The sequence below is a fragment of the Pteropus vampyrus genome, unplaced genomic scaffold, assembly GCF_000151845.1.
Source record: "Pteropus vampyrus isolate Shadow unplaced genomic scaffold, Pvam_2.0 Scaffold276, whole genome shotgun sequence".
In the NCBI taxonomy this organism is placed as follows: domain Eukaryota; kingdom Metazoa; phylum Chordata; class Mammalia; order Chiroptera; family Pteropodidae; genus Pteropus; species Pteropus vampyrus.
Genome location: NW_011889057.1, coordinates 1,586,257 through 1,612,099, shown reverse-complemented (window position 1 = coordinate 1,612,099; position 25,843 = coordinate 1,586,257). Strand labels below are relative to the sequence as shown.

Here is a 25,843-nt window from a genome sequence, read left to right as displayed (position 1 = left end):
GCGGCGGCGGCGGCGGCGCGGAGAGCTTGGACTGGGAGCCCAGAGCTCGGCTGGGCAGCGGGAGAGGAGGAGCCGCAGGAACTGCCGCTCTGCCAGCTTGGGCCGAATCTAGAGACACGGGCCTGGCTGGTTCACGCCAGCCGCAGGTGGGAAGGGTCTGGGATGGGGGTGAGGATCTTACGGCTAGAAACTGAGGTTGAGCCGCGGTGCTGTTTCCTCCCTCTGTTCCATAGACAGAGGCTGAGCATGGAGCTGTCCCCTCGAAGCCCTCCCGAGATGCTGGAGTCAGATTGCCAGTTGCCCCTGGAGCTGAAGTCAGCTCCCAGCAAGAAGATGTGGATTAAGCTTCGGTCGCTGTGAGTCCCCGGTCTGGAGTTGGGGGAAGGGATCTTAGGGATCCTGGAAGTAGGGGGGTGGAGTGGGGGGGCGGGAAGCGGCTGAAGCCGGGCTGGCGGTTTCTCTCCTGCACACATGTTGGCAGGTGCGAGGAAATAAGCCGCTCTGACACGAATGGCCAGGCCACATGTGCAAGGCATGTGCCGAGCAAGCTGGCTGGTTGGAGCAGGTTTAGGAGTTGCAAAGCTAACAATGTGCCTGCGGACCTCCCGGGTGACACACGCAGTGTGGAGAGGCAGCACAGGATGTGCGGTGCGGTGCGGTGTGGCAGGGCTGCAGACGGCCAGCATTCAGGAGGTGCCAGGCTGACTCACACGTATCCATGTGCAGGGTTGTGCAGATGTGATACATCACATGTGTGTGCATGAGTGTGGGTCACGGAGATGTTTGTAGAGTGATTGCATACAGATGCAGATGTAGTGCATGGGGATACTTGTGCCAACCTGTGGGTCATATATGCCTCTGTTGGGATTGGTGGTTACCATCTCCTGCATCTGACATGGGTTGGGAGAGGTGGGTGCTCCATATCTGAGTTGCTCATCTCTTTTGGGGCCTGGAACCCTACTCTGCATATTAATGATGGGGGACCTACCTGAGATCTGGAGAAGAGGTGGAACTCCTACTTGGGATCTAGAGTAGGGGGCCTGGAGCCCCTACCTGGAAGCTGGGGTGGTGGTGAAGAAAGACTGACAGGGGCAAGGTAACTGTCAAAGCCTTTTTGTTGCTGTAGGATCTCCTAAGGATCTACAAGCACATTTAGGCATTTTATTATTGCAGGACAAGGGCATGTGGGGAGGAATAAATGAGGAAAGGAAAGACTCCAGTGTTTCATACTCCAGTCCCAAGGGAGGGAAGGAACTTTTCTTTCTGCTCTTCAGAGAAGAAGAGGTGGTCAAAGACAAGCCATGCACCATGTTTATCTCCCAGTGAGCTAGCTGCCAGCGGGTAACCTCTGCAGTCTGTTGATTCTTAAGCAGAGAACAAGGGAAGGTGCTCCTCTCCCTGATATGACTTCCCATGGCCCCAGGAAAGAGGATGTAGATGTTTAGTGAGGAAATACAGGGAACACAGCCCCTTAACCCAGTATCCTCAATAGTTAGCACTGAAGCTTTCTGGGCTCTGGCAGAGGGAGGGATGAGGGTAGGGGATGGACAGATGCTTACGATTGTGTTGTTTTTAAAATATTTCACCTGCGGAGATAAGATGATGCCTTTTTACTGGGCGAGAGGGTCTGATTTATATACTAGCTGCTTAGAAAGGCCTGAGGGAGAACTGAGGCATAGTGGCAACAAGGCTTGGAGTCCAAATGTGCTTTGCAGTTCACCCCCTTTGCTGCCTTGAGCCAATGCAATTTGCGGGCTCTCTGAAGCGCAGCCTCGGAATGAGTTCTGGGATGAAGAAATGGAAAACTAGATTGAACTGATTTTTGTTGGGAGGAGCACTGGGTGATTCTTGATAGAAAATGATATTCTGTTAATGGTAACTAAGCTGGGAAGAGGGGCAGGTAAGGAAGTGGTTGAAAGGCAAAGAAGGGGCCTTAGGGTCCATAAATGGGAAAATTCAAGGAGTCACAGGATGGCTTCCCCATAGCACTAGTGGCTCATCATATATTTCCCTTGTCTCCATTCCAGGTACACAGGCCCTGCAAAAGAGCAGGTTTCACTATCTCCCACACCTTTCTAACCAAAAGGCTTTTTAGGAAGCAAATTACTATATCTTCCTTTAGTGTGAGAAGTTCTAAATGGTGAGAGAAGAGGATCTCCAGAGGAGTCATTGAAACCTGGGGAAAGGAGGCAGTAGAGGCAGCCGCCCCTAAAAAGTGCATTAGCTGAGATGTCCTTACGGGAGATGATGATGGACAAGGATCACTAATCATATTGATGAGATTATCCTGGTCCTCACTCAGTTCAGCAATCTGGACCCTAAGAGCTAGTTATATGTAATAACTTACCCAGAAATATACCAGTTCCTCATTATTAATCACCAGGAACAGATTTCCAATCTCACTTTCTTGAAGCAGAGAAAGATCTTGTTATCAAGGGAGATCCCAAGTTGATGGCTTACTGGACTTGGCCCTGTTTGAATATTGGAGAGACTTTGCCAATCAGATGAAGGGAAATAAAAAGATTTAGGTCTTTTGCTGAGTATGAGAGAAACTCCCCAACTCTCAGTGTCCCGTGGTTTCTGAAGAGGTGAACAAAGAAGGCATTCTCTCTTATAAATGGAAATAGAACACCTTTTCGCCCAACCCTAATCTCTACCTGTCCTCAAATGGGCCTGAGTGAAAAGGGGTTGTTTAGTCTGGAAATAAGGGAGTGGGTGGGCATGATTATCTCAGGACTAGTTACTGAATAGAAATGAAAGCAGATGAACTATGTATATGCCTTGATTCCCCTACTCAACATATCAGATATCCCCTGCCCCCAGCTGCTCTTTTAATTTCTAATCTAGGACATCAAGACTCTCTTCAGGGAGGCCAGGCCTGGTGTTTTTGCCTCTGGTTAAAAAGCCTGTATGATATAATTGTGCAGGGCAGTTTCTTCTTGGGAAGGGCATCCAGGAATTCAGTTTCCCACACTAGCACATTGCCAAAGATAAATTCAGAATCTGGAGCATATGAACTGGAGAGTATCTAACTGCGAGATTTGACCTCTACTTAGCAAGAAAATTTTCCTAACTAAGCAGATTCAAGCTGAGACATGAGAGAAGTTGGGACAGGTGGTATGGAGATGATGGGTTGACTAGGGTGATTTTCAACATCTCTAACCCTAAAATGAATGATTTGACTTGCCTGCCCCCTACCCTCTCTCCGAGACCAGCAGGTATTGAGGAGTGTGGGGGAGGGTCAGTAGGAGTAGAAGGGATTTTCTGTGTCTTCTGTGAATCAAGAAAAACTATGAGCAGAGATTGGTTTGCCATCCTTAGCTTATTCATTTGCTCAGCAACTATTAATTGGATATCTTCTGTGGGCCAGGTGATGTGCTGGATGCTAGGGATATAGTGATGGACACAGTCCCTGCTCCTAAGGGACTTATGATTTGGTTCAGCTCCATCAAGTGGAGTGGAGAGTAGAGGAGGCACCCTGTTCCTCATTTTGCTACACCCATCCAAGTGGGTTACACACACAGGGAAAATCATATATATTTATGAGTTCTTGCTCTTCCAGGATAGTACAGGCATCACTCTCTTCTCCCTACTGGTTTCTCTTGGAATTTTATAGACAGAACTTCTCTCTTCCTTTGGGATAGCACAGACACAACCCCTTTCTCTTCTTTCTCTACATGGTGGAGAAGTCTAAGCTCAATGTCTTAAGCTGTGGTTCAAGGTCACTACAGCTGAGCTGGAGCAAGGACCTAGTTGGGGATTATTTTTTCCCGTTTTTGTTTCATCAGAGTCTAGTGTGGTACTGGAGCACAATTAGGCACTCAATAAATAAAAGAATCAACAAATGAATTAATGAATATACGTGTATATGTCATGGAGCTCAGTTCTGACCCTGATTCTATGGTGCGTGTGTTCCTGCATGTAGAGTGGGGAGTAGGAATTGGGGGTGGAAGACAGGTGGCTGTTGCTTTTTGAGAAGATGATGTTTAAAAGATGCGGGGTTTAAGTACTTCAGAACAGAGCCTGGAACTGAAGGAGTTACAGAGAGGATACAGAAACGACGTTATTGTGAATGAAATGTATCAGAATGATTGTGAATGCCTGACATGTATACATATGTGTCTGGGTAAAGGTTGATGTACGTGCCGGGGACAGTTTGTGGTCAGAGCTCCATGACGATGTCTCTTTGCTTTTATGTTTATAAATGGCATGTGTGGTAATAAATATGTTGAGACGATATGCTGATTTCAGGTATACTGAATACCTGAAATTATTCTATCTGTGAATGAAATGATGTATATGTGTATGTGAAGATGTGTGTAGGTAATGGGGTAATACGTATGTGTGATCTTATGTGTTTGTGACGTACTCACAGTTTTTGACAATCCTTGGGAGATCAAATGGGCAGGAGGAGAAGGCTGAGGGACTGCACTGGGTGTCTCACTGATTTATCCCACCTTTTGTCCTCATTTTGTGTATGCCCCATGAGTGATCTGTGCCTCTTGCCAGGTTTGAAAACTGTGCTGCTGTCTTGCTTCCTCTGCCTATGGCTGTGGAACTCTTGTGAAGACTGCAGGATAAACCGTGGCTCCCTAAGCCTCTGCGGAAAAAGGAGCATCATTTCTCCCAAGCCTTGGGGGGGAGATTTTCGGTGCCTTTCTCCCTGCATCAGCCCTTCTTTATTTCCAACCATAGCAAAGGGAATCTCTCCTCCCTGGGTTTTATACTGCCTCTCCTATCAGATGGCCCCCGTCTTTCTATTTCCTCTATCAGCTTTGTCTTGAATGAGGCATCTCCAGATGGTACAGGGTGGAAAATATCTGCACTAAGGTGAAGGGAGGGGCAAGAACAGGGAAAATCAAATTCAGACCAAAAGAAGAACCTCACAAACTTCTAGTCAGGATAGGTAGCTGGAAGGAATCAGGGAGGCAGGGTGGTTGTAGTGGAAGCGTGTTGGGAATATTGGGAGTATTGAGTTTGAGTTCCTATTTCCACTCTGCATGATCTTGAAGTCACACGGTCTCTGAATCTCAGTTCTTCATTTGATATCATCCATGTGAAAGTGGCTTTTAAGTGATAAAGTCTGGAGTTCTTTCAGCATAGGAGAACTTGCTGTGTGAACAGGCAGGGGAATGGGAATGAATGGGTGACCATTGGCTTGGATGGGGAGAAAAATAAAGTTTCAAGAGGCAGTAATACAAATTATTTAGTAGGTTTGAATCCCGGTGTTTGGGACATGATTTGGAAGAGTCTTGATGATGCATGCTTGTTTGGAGCGGGTGAGGCAGGTGTCTGAGCTTAGAGAATAGAAGGCGGGGAAGGGCTGTAGAAGGGCTGTCCTAGAAAGAGTGTGAGCCACTGAGGTCAAAGAAAAGAGAGGGTCTTATTCTTTACCTCTTTTTCCAGTGGTCAAACTAGAAGTGGATGGAGCAATTGCAGTTCTAAGACATGGAGGGTGTGGGGAGCCCAGGGACCGCCACTGGTGAGTTCTGTGAGCATTGGAGGAATTCCCCACTGGCATTTATCCTCAGTTCCTAGACCTGGGGGTGATATGACTAGGTAGGCCACATTCTATTTTAGAGAATCTCTGAAGTTCCTTAGAACCCAAATATCACTCTGCTTGCTCAGGAGCCCCAGGAGGCCAGTTGGAAAGACTGAGAGATTCCACATTTGAGCTTGCATTTATCACCTTTGCCAGGGAGGTGAATTAGGTTGGGGATACTATGAGACTGGGAAATCAGGTGAGAGACTCAGTAGGCGAGAAGCCTGGATAGCTCTAGATTCTTTCCACCTGCCTGCTGCCCAGGGAGTTCCTGAAATCAGTGAAGTGAGTGGTTGTCCCCCATCTTCCCCTCTTTTTTTTGGCCACTCCCATCAGACTGGGATGGAGAAGCTGGGAACCTTCCCTCTCTTTTGAGTCTTTAAAGGAAGCACTGAGGATTTGGTTCCAACTTCTCCGTTCCCTCTGTTTTCCTCTTCTTTAATTCTTCCTACATCCTTCCCTCTGTCCCTTTCCTCCTTTGCGCCCATCTTTCTTTGGTTCCTCTTTCTCTGCTAGGCTCCATTTTGCTCTCTCTTTGGTCCCACTTCCTCTCTCTCTTCCTCAGCACTCCTGCTCCTGCACCTTGGCTAGGAATCTGGGGCCCCCCCTCACCCAGGTGTTATTGTGGTGATGATGGTGCATGGTAAGTTTGCTACAGGCACCCTTTGGGGCCACCTTACGAGTCTGGCCTCAACTCTTGGATTCTGCAACACCTTTCTTTTGCCTTCTCAGTGACCTCATCCTCTTAGTAGCTCTGGGGAGGGAGCCAAGTAATTGCCTTTGGATCTCCGGGGGCTGATTTTTCTCAGGTATGGAAGTTGAGTAGCTATTTTCCAATTCTCTTCAGGACAACAGCAGAGAAAGAGGGACAAAACCAGGGCAGCAGGTGGGGTGAAGGTGAGACAACTGGGAGAGTAGAAGTTGTTAGGTAATGAGATTGTCCCCTAAGGGAGGAAGACTTAATGATTCAAGAGACGTGAGAGAGAATCCTGGGAACACTGAGTGGGGCTAAGATGGGAATTGAGGGGGAAGAAGGGCTACTGAAAGGGAAAAGGAGAAAACTGAGATGTTATCCATTCAATGCAGGAAGGTCCCTAATGCCAGTGCTCTTGCCCCTCTGTCCCTAATAGCACCCCCACCCCCAGTCCTGCAGCTGCCCCTCTCCCCTCAGCTCCTGCTGCATCTATGGAGCTTATCCCTGTCTGGGAAGAAAACATCAGGTTAGGATTCTGCTTCAGCATCCCAGACCTGGCAGAAGTCCACTGAGGGAGCGGTAATGGGGTTTTGGTGGAGAAGCAGGCTTGGTGGGAAAAGAGCCAGGGCATATCCAGAGGGACGCCTGGGGGTGTGGGCTGGGAGAAGAGCTAGAAGGGTAGAGGGGGGCTTCAGGTGGTGCTGTTGGATAAAGCCAGGCTCAGGTCAGTTGATTCTGCAGCTGCAATGAGAAGTCAGATTTGCAAATAATTATGGTGGCTGCAGTAGGATGATTAGGCTGCCAGCTGGTGTTGGCACCATGTAGGTTTAGAAGGAAGGTTGGCTTCCAGGGGGGCTTAGTGACTCTCCAGCAGGAGGGACTTGGAGGCTAGAGAAGCTTCTCCTTTCATTCTTATTCCTTGGCTTCCCTGCTCCCCTGTTTATCAGCTCTTGTGTATCTAACTTGGCACCATCTCCCTAGTTCTATTCTCTATGCCCGCCTTGTTTGGAAACTTCTTGGGGCCTGGGCTGAGTGAGCACATGTGCCTACAGTGTTGCCAAGCTCCTTAAACTCTGGCCATCTCTCTACCAAGCAGTAGCTTTAGAAATTCCAATCTGAAAAAAATAAAATAAATCAAACTGTGCCAGACGCACCCTGAAGACTTATCTGCCCTGCCTGTTCTTTTTCTTTCTGTTTTATTTGAAATGCCAAGAAAATTTGCTGTTGTTTTGATTGCAGCAAGATGGATTGAAGATAGATATGCAGGAGAACTTCCTGGAAAGTTCCTGGAGGTTAGAATACGACCTTTCTATGATAAAGAAGAAAGCCACTCTCCTCATTTAAGCATCAGCTTAGGAATGAGTTGGGGGAAGCGGTGAGCCAGTCAGGATGAACCTGAACTGAGAATGAATCAAGACCCAGCCATCCTACTTCACTAGTGCCTCCAACCCAGGCATTGAATCTGAGAACCATAAAGTGTTACAGGGGAGGAAACTGATGCCCAGAGATAGCTGGTAAGGTGGGAGGCAGGGCTGGGACCAGACCCAAATTCCACTGATCCACAATTTAGTGCTATTCCTATCACGCCTGCAGCCTGTCCCTTGCCAAGCTTCCAACTTACTCTCATCCCAGGCCATCTTCAACACCTGTTAGGCCCCCTGGAAGCGGGGCATCTGCTGGCAACATCTGTTGAGATATGGTTTGGAGGGCCGGTGGGGTGGTCCATGTGGAGGTGGTTAATAAACAGAATTAAATAGTTCAGGAAGGGAGAAGAGGGCTGGTCAAGGGAACCAGAGAAAGTTCTTCTGGACTGGGTCCTGGGATCCTTTTCTCCGATTTGCCTTCCTCTGACTTTCTTGCCCACCCCTCCCAGTTTCTCTGTCTCTCAAGGGCTGAAGCCTGAAGGAGAAGTGACTCATTTGTGTACTTGGCTGGGAGCTGGGATATTGGGTTCTTATTAGTCTGGGCTAAGGCTCAAGTTGCTTAGATTATTACCCCTTTCCTCATCTGACTTGAGCCGTGCTGCGCTATTGCTAGGAACACCTATTAGAAAAAACTTCTGGTCAGGAGGCAGAGGGGACTTTGCCTTCAGACACAAGCAAGGTGAGAGCTGACTCCTCTCCCTCCTCTTCAGTGCTTCTCAGACCCCCTTTTACAGCACCTTTCGAATCTCCCTTCCCTCCCTGCCTCTTTAGTACCTTCTTTCCCTCATTTTCCTCTGCTCACCTGATTTCTGTCCTTCTCCCATTACCCTCTAGTCTTCCATAGGCCCTGCCCCATTCTCTCCCCACCCTCGCTCCACCCAGCTCTTCTGTCCAGTGCCTAGAGACTGCTGCCATGTCAACCTGAAGCCTGCCACCTCCCAGGATGGCACCCCAGCTCTGCCACCAAGGGGGCTATTTTTATCTCTGGAGCCACCCCCGCCACTGTGCCCAACCAGCTGCAAGAACTGGGACTGCTTGTATAGAAATGGGAAACTAGGGGAGTGAGGGCAGCAGCAATGCTTGGGTAAGGTAGAGATCTGGTTGCTCTTGGCTTCTGCAGCTCCATGCTTTGTATATTCCCCAGTTTCTGCTTCCACTACCTCCTGGCCCCTGTGGAATAAGGAGCCAGGGAGAATCTCAGACATCTGGAGTGCTGGTACAGGGTGGCAGGGCCTAGAGTGAGGGCCTGGAGTTAGGGGAAGGAGGGGAGCTGGCCTGGCTTGATGTTTGTTGCTGTACCAGGCTGTGTGCAGCTGGCTACCACCTGCCCCCATTCCCGCCTTCCATCCCTATCCCTCAAGCAAGCAGGTCCACAGAACAGGCCAAATGATGTCTTGTCCCTCATCTCCTAGATGGCAGTTCTTAGTCTCTGATTCTGGGTCTAGTCCTGTCTTTCAAAAAACACTAACGTGTGTGTGTGTGGGGGCGGGGGGGCGGGGAGGGAGAGGCAGGGTGGCGGGGCACAGAGAGAATAGATAGAATCCGAGAGTCCAGAGTTTCCTTTCCTGGAAACTCTGCAGCAGCCCTGCCTCATGGCTAACGAGTTCACTAGAAAACAACTCGTTGTTATTTAACCTCCACTCCTCTCGTTGCTGCTGAAGCCCCCTTCCACTTGTCTCAGTACTCAGTGGAGCTGAGAAACAGCAGGTTTCCAAACTTCATTTGTTTATAATCCCTCAAGGTTCTGGCACGGTGACAAGGTATTTTAATTTCTCCCTGCTTTTTGGGGCTGGGGGGAGGAGACTTCCCGTCATAAAATCCTGGCTCTTGGCCTGTTTCTTCTCTTTCCCCCTTTTCCTGTCATATTCGTCTCTACTAGTTCCCTGTCATCGTTTCCACATTACCCCCAGGCCTAGACCCTAGATTAAGGAGATTGTAGTCGCGGAACTCTTTCGTGGATGCGTTTGGCTTCACCCCCGGCTCCTCCTTGGTCCCGCCCAGCTCCTCGACTGGCCAATCGCTGCCCCAAAGCACTTGTATTGGTGACGTCACCCCTCAGCCAATCTGGAGGCGGGCTGGGGCTGTGTGCGCACGTCCTCTTTGAGCCGCAGAGGCCAGGTTCTTTCATCTCCAACTTGAGCAAAAAGAGCAAAGCCTGGAGGCGGAAGAGGGGTCCCAGTCCCCAGGCCTTTTCTTGGCCTTCCCGTCACTTTTCTTCTCCCTCTGGGCCGGATTACCTCTCTCCAGTTAATTCATAGTTATCCCCTAATCCCCTTTTTTAAGATGAGAAAACTGGGGCTGGCAATGTTAACGTGACTTGCCGGTTAACCCGACCTCTTGGTTTCTGTGAGCAAGTGCTCCTGGCTTTCACTGCTTGGGGTGGTGGATGCGGGATAGGGGCTTCCCTCTTGGTTGAGAGGGTCTCTGGTTAAGGATGCCCTGATCGGAGCCTCGCTAAGCCCCTCCCCTGCAGTTTCTAATTCCCTTTCCGTCTTTCTTCCATTCTTTCAGGTGCGTTAACTCTCAATCTGACAAAAACCCTGGGAGGGAACTGAATCTGTTCTAGCCCCTCTGGTGGACACTTGCAGGGCCTCTTCCCCTCCCACTGCGGACTTTCTACAACAGATTCAGGATGCACCCTTATGCCTCCTGCTAACCCTTTTCAGAGAGGAGCCCCACCTCCTCAGATCAGGGGCCTGGCCTGTGCTATTTCTGTCCTTTCTGGGATTCTTCTGAAAACAGATTCTTGTTTCAGTCTGATTCAGATGTGAAACTTTTCCCGCGGCCTCTCACCCAATTGCTGTGGGCTGGTCTCTGCCTCATCAGTCACTTCCTCCTCCAGCCAGGCTCCTCCTGTTTCCCTCCCCAAAGTTCTGTCTGGTCAGTCACTCAGTTCTGCTGAGACCTTGAGGAGCAAGTCAGTGGCCTAAGAGGGAGTCGTTTCCCTCAGGGGCCGTGGGCCCTGGGGGCGGCATTTTGATGCTCCGAATTAGAAAATTTTGATTCTCATGGCAAACCCTGTTCCTGTGCAGAGGAGCCACCTCCAGGGCCCCATCCTCAGGTAGGAGCCAGGGAGGAGGAAGGGAGAGGGGCAGAGGACAGGTTGCTGTGGGCCCACCAGTTGTAATTTGGTGGAGAGGAGGAATCAAGACTTGACAGTCCGTGTGTGTGTGTGTGTGTGTGTACTTCTCTACCTTTCACTCCATCCATCTTGCCTTTCACCTTATTCTCTTCTATTATTCATCTCCCTTTCCTTTTTAGTACTCCTCTTGGCTATGGCAGGTGACTTAGCAGAGTTTCCTCCCTTTCTCTCCTTTCTGACCCCCAGCATCCTTAGGACCTCACATTCCTCTGAAATCTCTTTATCTGATCTTAAGAACCCAAAAGGGAAATAGGATTCTTCTCACAACTCCCAGCCTTTTGGCTTGAGGCTGCCCTGTGCTGAGCCCTGTACTTCACAGTGATCTTTTTGGGAGTGCGGGTTCTGGAAGTAGTGGCAGGAGTATTTGGAAATCACCAGATCATCAGCCAAGAAATGAACTGGGGGGGTTGGGGAAACTGAGCTCTTCTGGGATGTTGGAATTATTACAGCTTGGAACCTTTCAGCTGGCTGCCTAGAGCTGGGATACACTGGGGCCTTTCAGGGGTCAGGATCTGAGGCTTTCCCCACGGTACAAGGATTGAAGGTAAAGGAGGAAGAAATGGTGATGGTGAAACAGGGCTAGGGGTAGAGGTGGAAGGAATGTCAGGGAAACTCTCAGTTTTCCTTAAGTCTGGATAAGGACCGGACAGGGACGAGCATCCTATTTTGCAGGGAAAGGAACCATTCCCTGCCAGATTCTGTGAGGATTGAACCAGAGGGATTAGATTAAAACTGAGATGGGGATGGGGAGTAGGACTTCCTGCAGAAGAATGATGAGGTGAGGACTTTGGGTGAATCAGGGAGATCTTAACTCTGAGGAACTTTAGAATCAGAAAGGCCCCTGCCAGGTCAGAAAGTGCAGTGTGGGGAGTTATATAACTTCAAGAAGGTGAAGTTAAGCACCTGGATCTTTCCAGCTGCCAGAGTCTAGGTCCCCTTTCTTGGACTCCTCATTCGTCAGATGTTATTTAATCTTTCTTTCCCTCCCTCCTTATAGTGTCTGGATTGTGTTGGGTTCAGATTTCAACAGAAGCTATAAAAGAGCTTCTGGACAAGATCTAGAGGTGAAGGCAGGGGGAACTTGGAAGGAGGGGTGTGTTGAAAGCCTGCCTAAGATCTCACTCTTCTCCCCGGGCTTTCCATTAGAGGGAAATCCTGGCTCAGAGATCTTAACTGTGAGCTCTGGCCGATAGCTCTTCATTTAACGAATCTACCTCCTTTCTCTTTTATTTATTTAATGAACGTTTACTGAGCATGTATTGTATGCTCTGCATACTGCAGCCAGTATAAACAAGTCACTCTCAGTGCCGTCAAGACACTCACAGTCTACTTCAAGTCGACAGACACCAACACTTCGTGGAGGTTGGATGACTAAGGTTGAAGAAGCTGTGAAGGAATGGGTTTCAGCCTCTCTTTAAACTAATTATGTGATTGAGATTCCTCTGCCCAATACCTTTGATATTAGGAGCACAGTTAAAGCTCTAGTAGTGTGAGCTGTAGGCTTGTTGACCTGACCGAGATTGATGAGCTGTGTTACCTTGGACAAGTCACTCAACTTTCCTCATAAGGTGATTATGAAGCTCAAATGAGTTTTGTAATTGTACAAGAGAGATCGTGGCCATTATCATTCTCTCATTTCCTCCTTGGGGGCTTCCTATATACCAGTCTTCGTCTAAACTAGACTCACTCTTCCGGGCTTAGGATAGAGAAGGCAGATGCTGGTGGATTTGAAGGGAGCAAGCTGTGAGCTGGGTAGTGCCAGCGTGATGCTAGTCAGTTAATTCGGGTTCAAATGACATTTATAGAAACCTATTGTATGTGTCAGGCCTTTGCATACATTATTTCATTTAATCCTCTTAAGAGCCCTTTGCAGGTGGTTTTAGTATCATCCTCACTATTTTACAGATGAAGAAACTGAGACTCTAAATGAAAGGTTCTCAAACTTTAGTATGCATGGGAATCATCTGGGATGTTTGTTAAATGCATGTCCTTGGACCATTCCCTCAGAAATTCTGGTTCCATAGGTATGTAATCAGGCCTAGAATCTAAAATTTTCACAAGTATCCCAGTTGATTCTGATGCAAGTAGTCACATTTTGGTAGATAAAAGGTTAATAATTAGTGACTTGCCCAAGGGCTTGGAGCTGAGAAGTGATAAGTTTGAATCTAGGATTGCTGCCTCCCAGACCCATGCCTGGTGCCTGGAGCCTTGGTTTCTGCATCTAGGAAATAGGGATTTGCAATTCCTTCCCTTCTCCCTCCCTCCCTCTTGGCCCATTGTGAAGATAAAATGAGATAATGTAATAGAAAGTGCTTTTTAAAATGTAGAGCTGGCAGCATTGTTAGTGATTATGCGAATACATGCAAATGAGAACCCGTGGGCTTGACTGTTCACTTTAGGAGCCTGTGCTGGGATGTGTGATTCAAGAGGTGGGTCGAGGAAGAAACTTTGGTGGAGGGCAATGACCCCTAGGGGCAGAGTTTTCAGTTGTAGAAAGGGCTGAAGTGGAAGTTTAGGGCTGCAATGGGCATCTGAGCGGGGGATGGGACTAGAGGCCTTTCTTCCTGGGTTGTGTGTCCCCAGATTGAAGGGCTTTTGGCCACAGGGACTGACCAGGAGAGGAAGCCCGACTTGAGCCTGAGTCCCAAAGGCAGAGTGTACCTCTTTGTTCTGTGATCTCTGGGGCAGCACTTGTGGAGATGCTGGCTCAGGCTCCTCTTTCTAGCTCAAAGGCCGGAAAGCCTTTTCCGTTGTCTAGCCTCTATTCCTACCAAAGCCAGAGCTGGGTCTGAGCTTTACCGAACCCAGCCTCTTGTTAAATGACCAGCTATTTCCACATGGAGCGGGTGCTGCAGGAAGGTTGGAAGTGAGATTTGAAGTTAAGTCCACTGAGGAGGCTGCAGTGTCACCTTCCCATTTCCCCTTTTCCCCTTCTGCCCATTTGCATTCAGATATGTCTTCTTCACAGACTGCTGGTCCCTGAGGTGAGAGTTGGCTTGTTATGCTTCTTGGGGCTGGCTATTTTGGGCACCCCTATTCCAAAGCCGCTGAGACCCTGGGATTCTAGAGCTGCTTCTGTTCAGGAATGCCATTGTTCTCCCTCCTCCAGCATCCCTGGGAATTGATGCTAATTTCGGCTTTTGGTCCCTGACTCATTCTCTTCTCCCTGACTCAGAGGTTGACCTTGGGTTTCTGAAGCCCCTCTCAGTGGGGAATTGTGATGGCCACCTTTTCACTCCCATCTTAGTTTTAGGTGGGGTGGGGAGGGCTGGGGGAAGGAACGAGAGGGGAATGTTTCATTTCTTTCTTTAAAATCACCATCTAAAGTCAGAGAGCTTTGTTTGCTTTGTGACTGCCTGAGCTGGACTCGCCAGACTTCTAAGAAGTTTCCCAGTTAATCACCAACCCCCAGAATTCATGAGTACAAACTATGAGGGATTGTCCCTTCAGTCAAAGAATCCAGTGAGACCCCTGGCCCCACCTCCACCCTTGGCTCTGGGAGAAGCTGTTTCAGGGCTGAGGTAGGGAACGGATACTGGCACCCTTTGACAGAAAGAACCTGGACAGGTAGGGGTTAATCCTGCTTTGCCCTGGTTGTTAGATTCTGGATTCATAATCCATTAGCTCTGCCTGGATGGAGTGAGGCCAGGCGAAAGTATTCAGATTGCTCTTTGTTCTGTGTCTTTGCCATCCCTTCCAGGGAGAGAGGGGCTATGGACATGTACCCCCTTCCCTACCATGACTGAGAGAGATAATGAAAGACTCTTGGGTACTCTTTTGATTGCTGTTGGTCCCAGAGCCCTCTCTCATGGGGGAAATAGCAGTTTTAGCTCTTGGTTATTCCGACTATGAAACAGACCACCCCCAAAACATCACCCAAAAGCTTGTACCTATCTAATTCTGCTGGGCCCTGGGCAGTCTAAACAAGAGTGTTCGGGAAACACTGACTAAATGGGGGGAGGGGGGTGTGTGTTAAAAAAATCAGAGGTGGGTGGGGAAAATCCTGGGATTAAATTTAGGGAGTAGATAAATTTAATACAGGCAATGGCAGTAGCCTGACATGAAAAACATTAGCTGCTATTATTCTTACTGTGAGAATGATGAATTATTTAGGGAAGACTGAAGCTGTTTCTGAAAAATGAACTCTATGAGAAAGTATCCTGTCCTCATGACAAGGTAACAGCGCTTAAACAGGATGTCTGTGCCCTCCTCCCCAGGCTACGCTACATGGTGAAGCAGTTGGAGAATGGGGAGGTCAACATTGAGGAGCTGAAGAAAAACTTGGAGTACACAGCTTCCCTGCTGGAGGCCGTCTATATAGATGAGACTCGGTGAGAGTGGTCAGAGTGGTGATGCTGGGCCTCGGGGAGGGACCTACCCACAGAGGAAGAAGACACCATGCAGACACAGTGACCCAGAGACTGGGAGTCAGACAGGAAACTAGGGACAGAGACTGTGACAGGGCCAGAGCAGGAAAGAAGAGTGGAAGGGGCAGATAGAAAGAGGTAAAAATATTGGCAGAGATTAAAGAGGCAGAGAGGAACACACGCGGAGTTCCAGAGACAAAGACAAACGCAGAGAGAAGACCGTTACCTTAAAGCTCATCTAGTCCTAACCTTCTTCCCAGTGTAAGATCCCTCCAGACCTATGCTGCCTAGGATGGAAACTGCTGGCCACGTGTGGCTATTGGGGCTTGAAATGTGGCAAGTGTGAATTAAGACATGTATATATTTGTAAAATACATGCTGGATGTCTAAGGCTTAGAAAAAAGAATAATATATCTCATCAATATATATATGTATTTTACTGATTCCATGTTGAAATGGTAATATTTTGGGTATATTAGGTTAAAGAAAATTTATCATTAAAATGAATTTCACCTGTTTCTTTTTACCTTTCTAATGTGACTACTGGAAAATTTGAAGTTCCTTAAACGTGGCTTGCATTTTATTTCTGGACAGTGCTGCTGGTCTATATAGCATCCTTGACAGGTGGTATTCCAATATTTGCTTGAACATTTCCAGAGTTGGGGTGCTCACTACCTCTCATAGTGACCTGTTTCATTATTCGGGACATCAGATAGAGAAACAAATAAAAACAGGGAGAGAAAGGCAAGGGGGTGTCCAGGAAGAAAAAGAGCTAGGCTGAGAGTAACTGAGGTGTGGGGTGTGGCTGGGCTCAGGGTTTGCAGGTTGTGGAAGCACTTGCTGTCTTTCCTCTGTGATGCCCCTTCTGGGGCCTCAGGCAAATCTTGGACACGGAGGATGAGCTGCAGGAGCTTCGGTCAGATGCTGTGCCTTCCGAGGTGCGGGACTGGCTGGCCTCTACCTTCACCCAGCAGGCCCGGGCCAAAGGCCGGCGGGCAGAGGAGAAGCCCAAGTTCCGCAGCATTGTGCACGCTGTGCAGGCTGGGATCTTCGTGGAACGGTAAGGCTCACCCACGCTCGGCCTTCCTCTGCCCTCTATCCAGGTCCCTCTTTCCTGGCCACCCTGGTCTTCCAGGCCCCCACCAGCAGTGTCGCCCCACATGTCCACCTGATCAGATCCCGCTCCCTAGACCTTCATACTTGGGCTTCTTTTCATTATTCTCCCTTAGGATGTTCCGGAGAACATACACCTCTGTGGGCCCTACCCATTCCACTGCGGTCCTCAAGTGTCTCAAGGTGATCCCTGGGTTTTTGGGAACGAGAAGGTTGGGGGGTGGAAAGAGCCATTGGGACTTTCAGACTGTTTATGGGGTGATTTTTGCCTTCCCGTTTAACTGTTGTTTTCATGTTCTTCAAAACAAATTTTGCCCACTCCAGAGGCAAACTCCAGCCTTCTTGTCTCTCCCATACTGAGAGAGATCCGGGAAGAAAGAGGCCCACTCCACTACCCCTTTGTTTACCTGCTTCCTAAGACTCTGTATCATTGGGAAGTCCTCCTTGAAGTCTAATTGCAACCCTTGCTGCTGCTGGATGCTCCCCTGGGAGTTTCCCTGCCTAGTCTGTTGTTTCTTCACAGAACCTGGACCTCTGGTGCTTCGATGTCTTTTCCTTGAACCGGGCAGCAGATGACCATGCCCTGAGGACCATCGTTTTTGAGTTGCTGACTCGGCATAACCTCATCAGCCGTTTTAAGGTTGGGCAGCATCCTACCCCTGCCTCTGGGCATCATTCTCCACTCCCATCACTCCTGTTCTAGAAGATTCTCAACAAGTAGATTCCCAGGTTCCCTCTTTCGGTCTCACCATCAGGGACGTCTCCTCATGCTCACCCCGGTCTAGCCTTTCTTTCGCTTGCCATGGTGCTGACCTCTGACTTCATTTATTGCTTCCTAGGGGAAGATTCTAGGTCTGTAACCATCTAGCCTAGAATTCTGCTCTCTTTGCCTTTGCTCTTCCCTCTAACTTGACCTCTCCAGGCTGGCTTGATGTTCACCCCCCGCCCCTCCCCGTTTCAGCTGTCCTGCCTCCTGCCTGAGGACACTGGAGGCCTAGAGTCCAGATGCTATCAGCTCTTTGGGACTAGAGTTTCTCCATTTGTTTCCTGGGGTAAAGGGAGGGGATAAAATTGGCCATTTCTCTCCCCCACCCCTCCCCAGTGCTAGTCTCTGTCCAAGGAATCTTATGGAGAGGATCAGCTTTTGGCAGGGTGGGGTGGGGTTGTATGAGGAGAAGGAGGGTGTGTGAACTCCATTTGCTCTTCAGTTTGGCTGGCCAGGAAGAATATGGGGTTAAAGTCCTCTCTAGACTCTGTGTCAGGAGGGAGCATCTTTTGGGAATAGAGGCTGGAAAAAGCCCCTTCCACATGGAAAAACCACACTTAGAAGTGTGAGAGGGATTAAAGAGTTGCAGTGGGAGTGTTTGGTCAGCACCTAGGCGGGAGTGGGCAGTAGATGTTAGAGAGGAGAAAAATGTGTGTGTTCTGAGGAGTGAGTTCTGAGGGGTGCATGTGGGGGGATCAAGGAGTCCAGTTGGAGGGACTCCTCCCAGAGGGCTTTGGAAGCTCATCCCTCTATCCTCTGCCTTCATGTCACTGTAACAGACCATTGGTGCACGTCAGCCTCTTCTTTACCCTGACTCCTCCTTTCACAACAACTTCCAGGAGGGTTTCCAGAACTTTCCTGAGATGCTCCGTTGGGATTTTCTTCACTGCTTTCCTGGGGGCCTGTCCTTCTGTAGTTTCATTTTCCTCCCCTTCAGTCCTGCCCTCTCCAGGACGGAGAAGAGCAGGGCCTTCGTTTTCCAGCTCATGTTTCTCCAAACTGGTTTGCAGATATACTCCAGACACCAGCTTCTCTTAAACTCTGTTTCCTTATCTGGAAGGACTGGTTTTAAGGGGACCCTAGGAGTAATTGCATCAGGCTGGGTTTGGCCCAGCCCCAGTCTGCCTCACTACAAGGCAGTTATAGAGAGAGGGGAGCTTATTGCTTTAGTGTTCACTCACGGTAGTGCTCCCAGTTGAAGCTACCCTTCTCAAGCTTTCCATTCCTTTCTTGGGCACCCAGCCCCTCCCCTGCTCCGCCCCTCCCCTCCCCTTCCCTCCAGGGACGCCATGGCAACTCTAAAGCAAGGGCAGTTGTCATGGAAACAGTCCTTTAAAATTCCCTGAATTTGGGGCACAGCCCTCCAGGGGTGGGGGTGGGGATGTTAGAGTCTGACTGATGAGTGGAGCATCTTCTGTGTCTCTCACTTGGTAGCTCGTCTCTACATACGCTCCCTCAGGTCCTGACCCTTACTCTCCTCCCAGCCTCAGGAGATTCAGGGACAGGTGCGGACACCAGCCTTGTCCTCTGGGAGCCTTGACCTTTGAAGGAGAAAGACATACCAAACCCAAAGGGCATATGCAAGACGGAGACAGAATTGAAAATAGCTGGACAGAGCCCTGACTCCTGATGTGTGTGTGTGTGTGTGTGTGTGTGTGTGTGCGTGTGCGTGTGTGTGCACGTGCGTGCATGTGCATGTGTGTGTGGTGGGGGAAGGCTTCTCACAGGAGGGGGTAATCCACACCTGGCTGGAAGGGTCCTCTCTATGTCATCTTATCCTTTCCCCTGCTTCTGAGCTCTCTGTCTGAGATTGGATTGGGGATGGGGTGAGGTGGTTGGAAGGTAAGAGGGAAGTTTTCTTTTTTTCTGAAAAATCTCCAGGGAAATAATAATAATTATAGCTACTCTTTAGAGAGCACTTACTAAGTGGCTTGTACTTATCTCATTAAATTCAAGGTAGGTGGTGTTATCTTCATCCTGCAATTAAGAGTCTGGGGCACAGGGAGGCACGTGACTTGCCCAAGGTTGCATAGTCAGCAGGTGGTAGAGCCAGGCTGTGAGCCCAGGTTCACTTGACTGCTGAGCGAGTGCCCTCTCCCTATGCCACACTGCCTTTTAAAGAAAGATAGCATTGTCGATCTCAGCCTTGGGCTGCCTGCCATTTCCATGGATCCTCCGTGCATCTTGATTTCCTCCGTTATACTGCAGATTCCCACTGTGTTTTTGATGACTTTCCTGGATGCATTGGAGACAGGCTACGGGAAGTACAAGAACCCTTACCATAACCAGATCCATGCCGCTGACGTTACCCAGACAGTCCATTGCTTCTTGCTCCGCACAGGGATGGTGGTAGGCACTCTGAAGATCGCTCTTTTGTGATTCAGGGTTTTATGGCTACAGAACTGGGATATCTAAACTATATTCTCATTTCCCTTCTTCTCTCTTTGGTTCCTCTCCTTTGGCATCCCACAGTTTTCAGAGTCAAATTTGACTTACTCTAGAGAATTCCTGGGTGGACCATAACTTCATGAATGTGTGCTGGGATACAGTGGGAATGTTTAAGAATAGAAGGGATGGCCTGAGTAGTCTAGCCCGTATCTAGAGGTCTTTGGGCAGTGACGGACAGGAGGTTGGCTTCCTCTCATTTTCTGCCTTTTTTCCCCAGCACTGCCTGTCAGAGATTGAGGTCTTGGCCATCATCTTTGCAGCAGCCATTCATGACTATGAGCACACAGGCACGACCAACAGCTTCCACATCCAGACCAAGTGAGGGATGGGACATGGCAGGGCAAGAGGGGCCAAGTGGAGGTGGGAAGGTTGCCAGAGTCCCCACTTACAGGTGGCCAGACACGATGACCTTTGACTTTGCAGGTCAGAATGTGCCATCCTATACAACGATCGCTCAGTGCTGGAGAATCACCACATTAGTTCCGTTTTCCGAATGATGCAGGACGACGAGATGAACATTTTCATCAACTTAACCAAGGATGAGTTTGTGTGAGCAGAAACCAGGAGTGGGTGTTCATAAAAGGCCCCTCACGCCAACCTTCTCATCCCACTTCCTGGACCTCCTGCCTAGCCGTGTTGTGGGGCTGATCTCTTTTCTGGTTCTGTCTATTCAGAGAGCTGCGGGCCCTGGTCATCGAGATGGTGTTGGCCACAGACATGTCTTGCCATTTCCAGCAAGTGAAGTCCATGAAGACAGCCTTGCAGCAGCTGGAGAGGTGGCATCTGGTGGGGTGTGGCCGGGGCTAGGCCAGAGTGAGGGGTGTGTAAATTGGGGGGCATACATATGGGTAGTTGGTGTGCCAAGTCTTTATTCAGATGTAGAAGCTCTCCTGCTCCAGCTAGCTGAGCGTATCTGTGTGTATGTGTGTGTGTGAGATGTGTGTGTGCACATGGCCCCAGGTGTATGTACAACCTAGGCAGCTGGTCTTCTGGAGAGCACTTTGGGCTGTGAGTCTGAGATGGGCGTTCTCATCTCAGCTTCAGGATAGGCTTACTCTGGAATTTTGGGAAAATCATTCAACTCTTCTGGACAGTTGATCCTTATCTGTGAAATGTGAAAATGACACATCGCCCACCTCAACAGCTTGCCACGAGTTCCTAATAGAGTCATGTGAGGTTAAAGAAAGCAAGCACAGAACAAATGCCATAATTACATCTAATGTTTAGAAGTGTGTAAGAGAGAACAGACTATGTGCGTGTCCTGAAGGTGTATGTTAATGTATGGTGTCTATGTGTGGGAGAGTGTGCAGTGTCAGAGCATATCACTGTTGGAAAATAATAACAATAATAATCATAGTTAATATCTACTGAACACTTATGTGCCATTCTTCTAAATACTTAAATGTTGTATGTCATTTAATTCTCAGAACAGTTCTATGTGGCATATTTTGTTATTATTGCCACTTAAGACTGAGGAAAACTAAATATGGAAATTTTAAGTAGCTTGCTCTGTGTCACACAGCTAGTGTGTAATAGATATAGTGGGGATTCGAACCAAGATCTCTGATTCTAAGAGTTTGGGCTGCTTCCTATATATATAAGTGCACGTATGTGTGCGTGTATTGGGGATGCTCAGAGTGTGTTTGAAGTTACCTGAGAAGATCTGAGCGAGGGCATGAGATGGGAAATTAGGATAGTTCAGGTTTCCTTTTCCTAAAAGATCACTCTCTTTTCTCTTGCCATCTGCCTCCACCAGGATTGACAAGTCCAAGGCCCTGTCTCTACTGCTCCATGCTGCTGACATCAGCCACCCAACCAAGCAGTGGTCTGTTCACAGCCGCTGGACCAAGGCTCTCATGGAGGAATTCTTCCGCCAGGTAGCATGGCATCTTTGCCTGTCTCCTGCCCATGGGACCTTCTCTCCCCTTTGTTCTTCAAGTTCCCTACTCCTTCCGACCTTCATTCAGCTACCTGTAGCTTCTAACCTGACCCCAAACCCATGGGATAAAATGTGATCATCCTAAAAGCTGAACAGTAGCTGACGACAGGTGCATCCCATTTGCATTATCACTCATTTCCAGGTCACAGGCACAGAGCTTCCTCTTCTCCCACAACCTCCTACTACCTCCAGCTGCACCCTGGACCTGGTAGGTAGACTGAGGTATCCTCTCCAGGTTTCCTACCCTGTCTTCTCCCACAGGGTGACAAGGAGGCAGAACTGGGCCTACCCTTTTCTCCGCTGTGTGATCGCACTTCCACTCTCGTGGCACAGTCCCAGATTGGTGAGTGACCTTTCCCGCAGGGAGGAGAGGACTGGGAAGAGGGAAAGATGCTATCTGGGCCTGGGTCAGGATTGCCCCAAGTCCCCATTTTTCAAAACCATTCTTCTTGTAGAGGCAAGCGTGCTGTGCTAGAGCGTGGAGTCCTGGGGTGGAAGGCCAGGGGGTGGCGATAGCCGGGAGGAGTTCTCTGCAGTCACAAAGACATCATCTCAAAGGCTTTCCCCATTGGGAACTTTTCAGCCCCAGGTTACTGTTTTACATGCAGCCAAGGGTCACAGCCATGCCAGCCAGATCCACTACCCAACCTTCTGGTAAGACATCTCCACGGCATTATCCTCTTCACTACAGGTTTCATTGACTTCATTGTGGAGCCCACATTCTCTGTGCTGACTGATGTGGCCGAGAAGAGTGTCCAGCCTCTGGCGGATGAGGACTCCAAGTCTAAAAACCAGCCCAGGTGAGGATGATGGGGTAGCCAGGTCGCCCTGTTCTGTGGGAGGGAAGTTGGACTCACAGAGAGGGCCCACTTGCAGGGAGGAGGTACAGCCATGACAGGGGTGGTGGAGAAGCAGGCCACTTCAAAAGTGGGAGCCCCTCTGCTGTGTGTCACACACACAGGTGGAAGGATGGGACCAGAAGTGTGTGACCTGTACCTCTGTTCCCCTCTACCATAATTTTGTCTCTTCCATTCGCTCTGTCTTTATTGCTTTTCTGCTAATCTTGTTTTTAGTTTTCTTCTAGTAAGTGGGAAGGTGTGGAGAAAGAGGGGTGAAATTGGGGGAAGCGGGGCAGGGACTTGGAGGGTACCTAGCAGAGGGAAAAGAGGAGAAAGATGAGGCTCCCTAAGTCTCCTCCTGGTGTTCTATCCTCTCCACTCTGAGGGCTGTGAAGGCCGTTCTGGAGTGGGCTGGGTCTCACCTCTGGAGTTGCCTTTGTGTGCAAAGGGGGGCTTTTTCTAGCTTCCAGTGGCGCCAGCCTTCTCTGGACGTAGAAGTGGGAGACCCCAACCCTGATGTGGTCAGCTTCCGCTCCACCTGGACCAAATACATTCAGGAGAACAAGCAGAAATGGAAGGAACGGGCAGCAAGTGGTGGGTACCATTTAGGGGGATGAGGCCTTAGGGGGAGGGTAGCTAATAAGCAGTAGCAGGTCCATTTTCCTTCAGACTCTGGAGCAACCCTTTGTTTGACTCCTAGAGTTGGGAATGGAGCTGATGAGACTAAAGTTAGATCACAGGGAAGACCAACTAGCTGGTTGGCCTGGACTGTTCTAGAATAAGGACTGGAGAGAGGATAGGGACAGCTATATTCCACAACCCAAAGGGTCCTATGCACATTGTGGTCTGTGAATGGTGGTCCTGCAGATTTGGGTAGCTTGGTGGCCCTGGTTGAGAAATCTCTTCCTTTATGTGGGGGTCAAGGGTTGTGAATTTTAACAAGGCTGGAGAGGCTCTCCCCAAGTGGGCAGGGGTTGAATGTAGCTCAGCTTGAAGGCAAGAGGATGCGTGAGAATCCCTTACTTTTCTCCACATACTCCTTGGGTTCTGGGGGAATTGGTCTGGTCCCAACTTCTTTCATGCCCCTCTGCAGGCATCACCAACCAGATGTCCATTGACGAGCTGTCCCCCTGTGAGGAGGAAGCCCCACCCTCCCCCGCCGAAGATGAACACAACCAGAATGGGAATCTGGACTAGCCTGGGGCTGGCCCAGGTGAGCCTGTCGTGCTGGCGCATGGAGGGTCTTGAGGATGTGCAAAGAGTAGGGAGAGCTGGGTGTCCAACATGGCATCTTCGAAGAGTCATCTTTGTGGTTCACTGGCTGTGAGGTTCTCCTTCCCTCCTTCAAGGCAGGACAGTGGAGGAAGTGAATATATAGAACTGAGCCAGGGCACGAGTGGGAAGCAAGGAAATCCTTCTAGCTCTTCTGTCCCAGTCCCTGCAGGAAGAAAGCAGGTAGCTCCTCAGAGCAGGGTGGGGCCTGACCAAGGCTACAGCCAGCCTGTTAGCACTTTTGTGAGGGTTTGGAATAAATACCCAGCCAAGGCACAAGGCTCTGTGAAGTGAGTTGGCATGACTTTGATTGCAGCTCTTGCTCACACCTTGGCTGGGTACCCCTCTGCACATCTGTATGTGGGACTGAGTGGGGATCCAGGTGGGACTTGGAGAACATGAGTCAGGCTGGAGATAAAGGCAAAGATCAATGCACTGAGGCTTCTCCCTTTTTTCCCAGGACCCTCCTGAGTCCAAAGTGTTCGATGTCATCAGCACCATCCATCGGGACTGGCTCCCCCATCTGCTCCAAGGGAGCATGGAGGTTGAGGAACAGACAACCCACCCGAAGGCCAAATGCCAGAGATCGTGGGGTTGGGGGAAGGGCCCCTCCCCACCCGTCACCCATTGGGGCGCACTTTAATCTCCCGGCAGCAAGACTGGGGAACTTCAGGCTCACAATAGTCACTGTGCCCATCCCCCTGCCTCTGGACTCCCCCCATGGCCAGATGGCTGGCTGGGAAGGGGGGCTTCCTGGAGGCTTTCCAGGGCCTGGGGGGAGGGCCAGAGATGCCAGCCCCCTGGGCTCTCCCCCATCCTTTTTGCCTCCAAGTTTCTAAGCAATACATTTTGGGGGTTCCCTCAGCCCCCTACCCCAGATCTTAGCTGGAAGGTCTGGGTCCCCCTTTTCCTCCCCTGGGAGGGGCTGGAATAGGATAGAAAGCTGGGGGGTTTCAGAGCCCTAGGTATGGGAAAGGGAGTGGGCTCCTTCAGGGCATGGTATCTTTCTAGGGCCTGGGATTGTGGAGGGGCAGCCTCTTTACCCCAGACCCACACTGCTCCAGCCCCATCCCCAGCCTGACCGCGCCCCCTCCCCCCCGCCCCCCTCCCTCAGTCTTCCTCTCTCCCATTCTGAAATGGTGACTCGGGGAAGAGAGAGGTCATTGGCAGGGACAGAGACGAAGCCTTCCTGGGGTCCCCAAGAGCTTGGGACTTGTCTAGACCCCCGGGGCTTGTCACCTGTCCTGGCTGAGGCCTGAGCCCTTTGCCTCCTTTCACACTCCCTGGGTCTGGGAGGCTTCCATCCGACCAATGTCTGTAAAGTGCTTTGAGGTCTCCCCAGCAAAGCACCTTCAGGATGCATCTTATGAACACAGGCAGGAGAGATCAGCTGTCTTGGGGTCAAAGGTGCATGGTGAGGGGAGAGGTGTTATCCAGTAATACTGTGTTGCTCACAGTGGGCCCCTCCCATGTCTCCCCCTCCCAGCACTGGCCCAGCTGCAGGCACCAAGAGGCCCCTCCCCTGGGACAAGTGGGAGTGGTGAGTGGAAGGCAGATGGGGAGGGGTTCTGGGCTGCTGCTGTCATGTCCTCTGAAGAGAGCCCAGCCAGGTCCCCTGCCCCTTCCTCTCCTCAGGCTCCTCTCACCCTGCCTTGTCCCAGGAAAGGCCTAAGTCCAGGTGACTTCCCTCCTCCTTTCTTGTAAATACCAACCATGCATTTGTACAGTGGGCTTTGTTCATGTGAAGTCCATATTCATGGTCTCTTAGACCTGCTACCCTGCCACCTGTCCCTCCTACCCCACCCCGAGTGGGTCAGAGACGCATGTGACTCACCCATTCCCTTGGCCTCCCAGAACCCTGCTATAGTCAGAGATCAATAAAGAAGGGAGACCAGGCCTGGCTGTGTTTGGTGTTCACTGGGTGGAAGTCCACCATGCTTCTTCATGAACGCTGTCTCTTTTAAGCTTGATAAAAATCCTGGTGCAGTTGGTGTTCTCTCTGTTATATATACAGTGGGCAAGCTGAGCCCAGAGAGGTGAGGTCTTGCCCGAGGGCAAGAAGGGAAAGTAGAAATGGGACCTTACATTTCTGAGTTTTTGCTTTCTCTCCATCACACAGCTTTTTAAGAAAGGAGGGGTGAATCTTGCCTTCCCTCTACCCCTCTCCCCTCCACCACCTGGAAAAATCAAAAGCAGTGGGCAGGAGAGGCCTGGTTATGGAGTCTGAGGAAGTTTCTTTCCCTATGCTCAGCTTTTGTCTTTTACCCTGGTCCCTCTGCATCTAGGACAAAGGGGAG

The 25,843-nt window shown here is 49.9% G+C and overlaps 1 protein-coding gene across 3 annotated transcripts; it reads left to right on the top strand.

Moving 5' to 3' along the window:
• Positions 1-19: 19 nt before the first annotated feature.
• Positions 20-25,443, top strand: PDE1B (phosphodiesterase 1B). Of its 3 annotated transcripts, XM_011375746.2 has the most exons (16): positions 20-146; positions 234-356; positions 15,020-15,133; positions 16,047-16,229; positions 16,399-16,465; positions 16,806-16,922; positions 19,257-19,397; positions 19,714-19,814; positions 19,920-20,045; positions 20,171-20,272; positions 21,253-21,373; positions 21,697-21,778; positions 22,127-22,235; positions 22,738-22,868; positions 23,368-23,487; positions 24,007-25,443. In XM_011375746.2, exons 2-15 carry the CDS (start codon positions 247-249, stop codon positions 23,469-23,471), a joined length of 1,608 nt encoding a protein of 535 aa, XP_011374048.1. In that variant the 5' UTR covers positions 20-146; positions 234-246; the 3' UTR covers positions 23,472-23,487; positions 24,007-25,443. The 3 variants fall into 3 exon arrangements, with proteins under 3 accessions (XP_011374048.1, XP_011374049.1, XP_023376507.1); XM_011375747.2 differs by lacking the exons at positions 20-146; positions 234-356 and adding an exon at positions 10,443-10,721; XM_023520739.1 differs by lacking the exons at positions 20-146; positions 234-356 and adding an exon at positions 14,235-14,369.
• Positions 25,444-25,843: the final 400 nt, after the last annotated feature.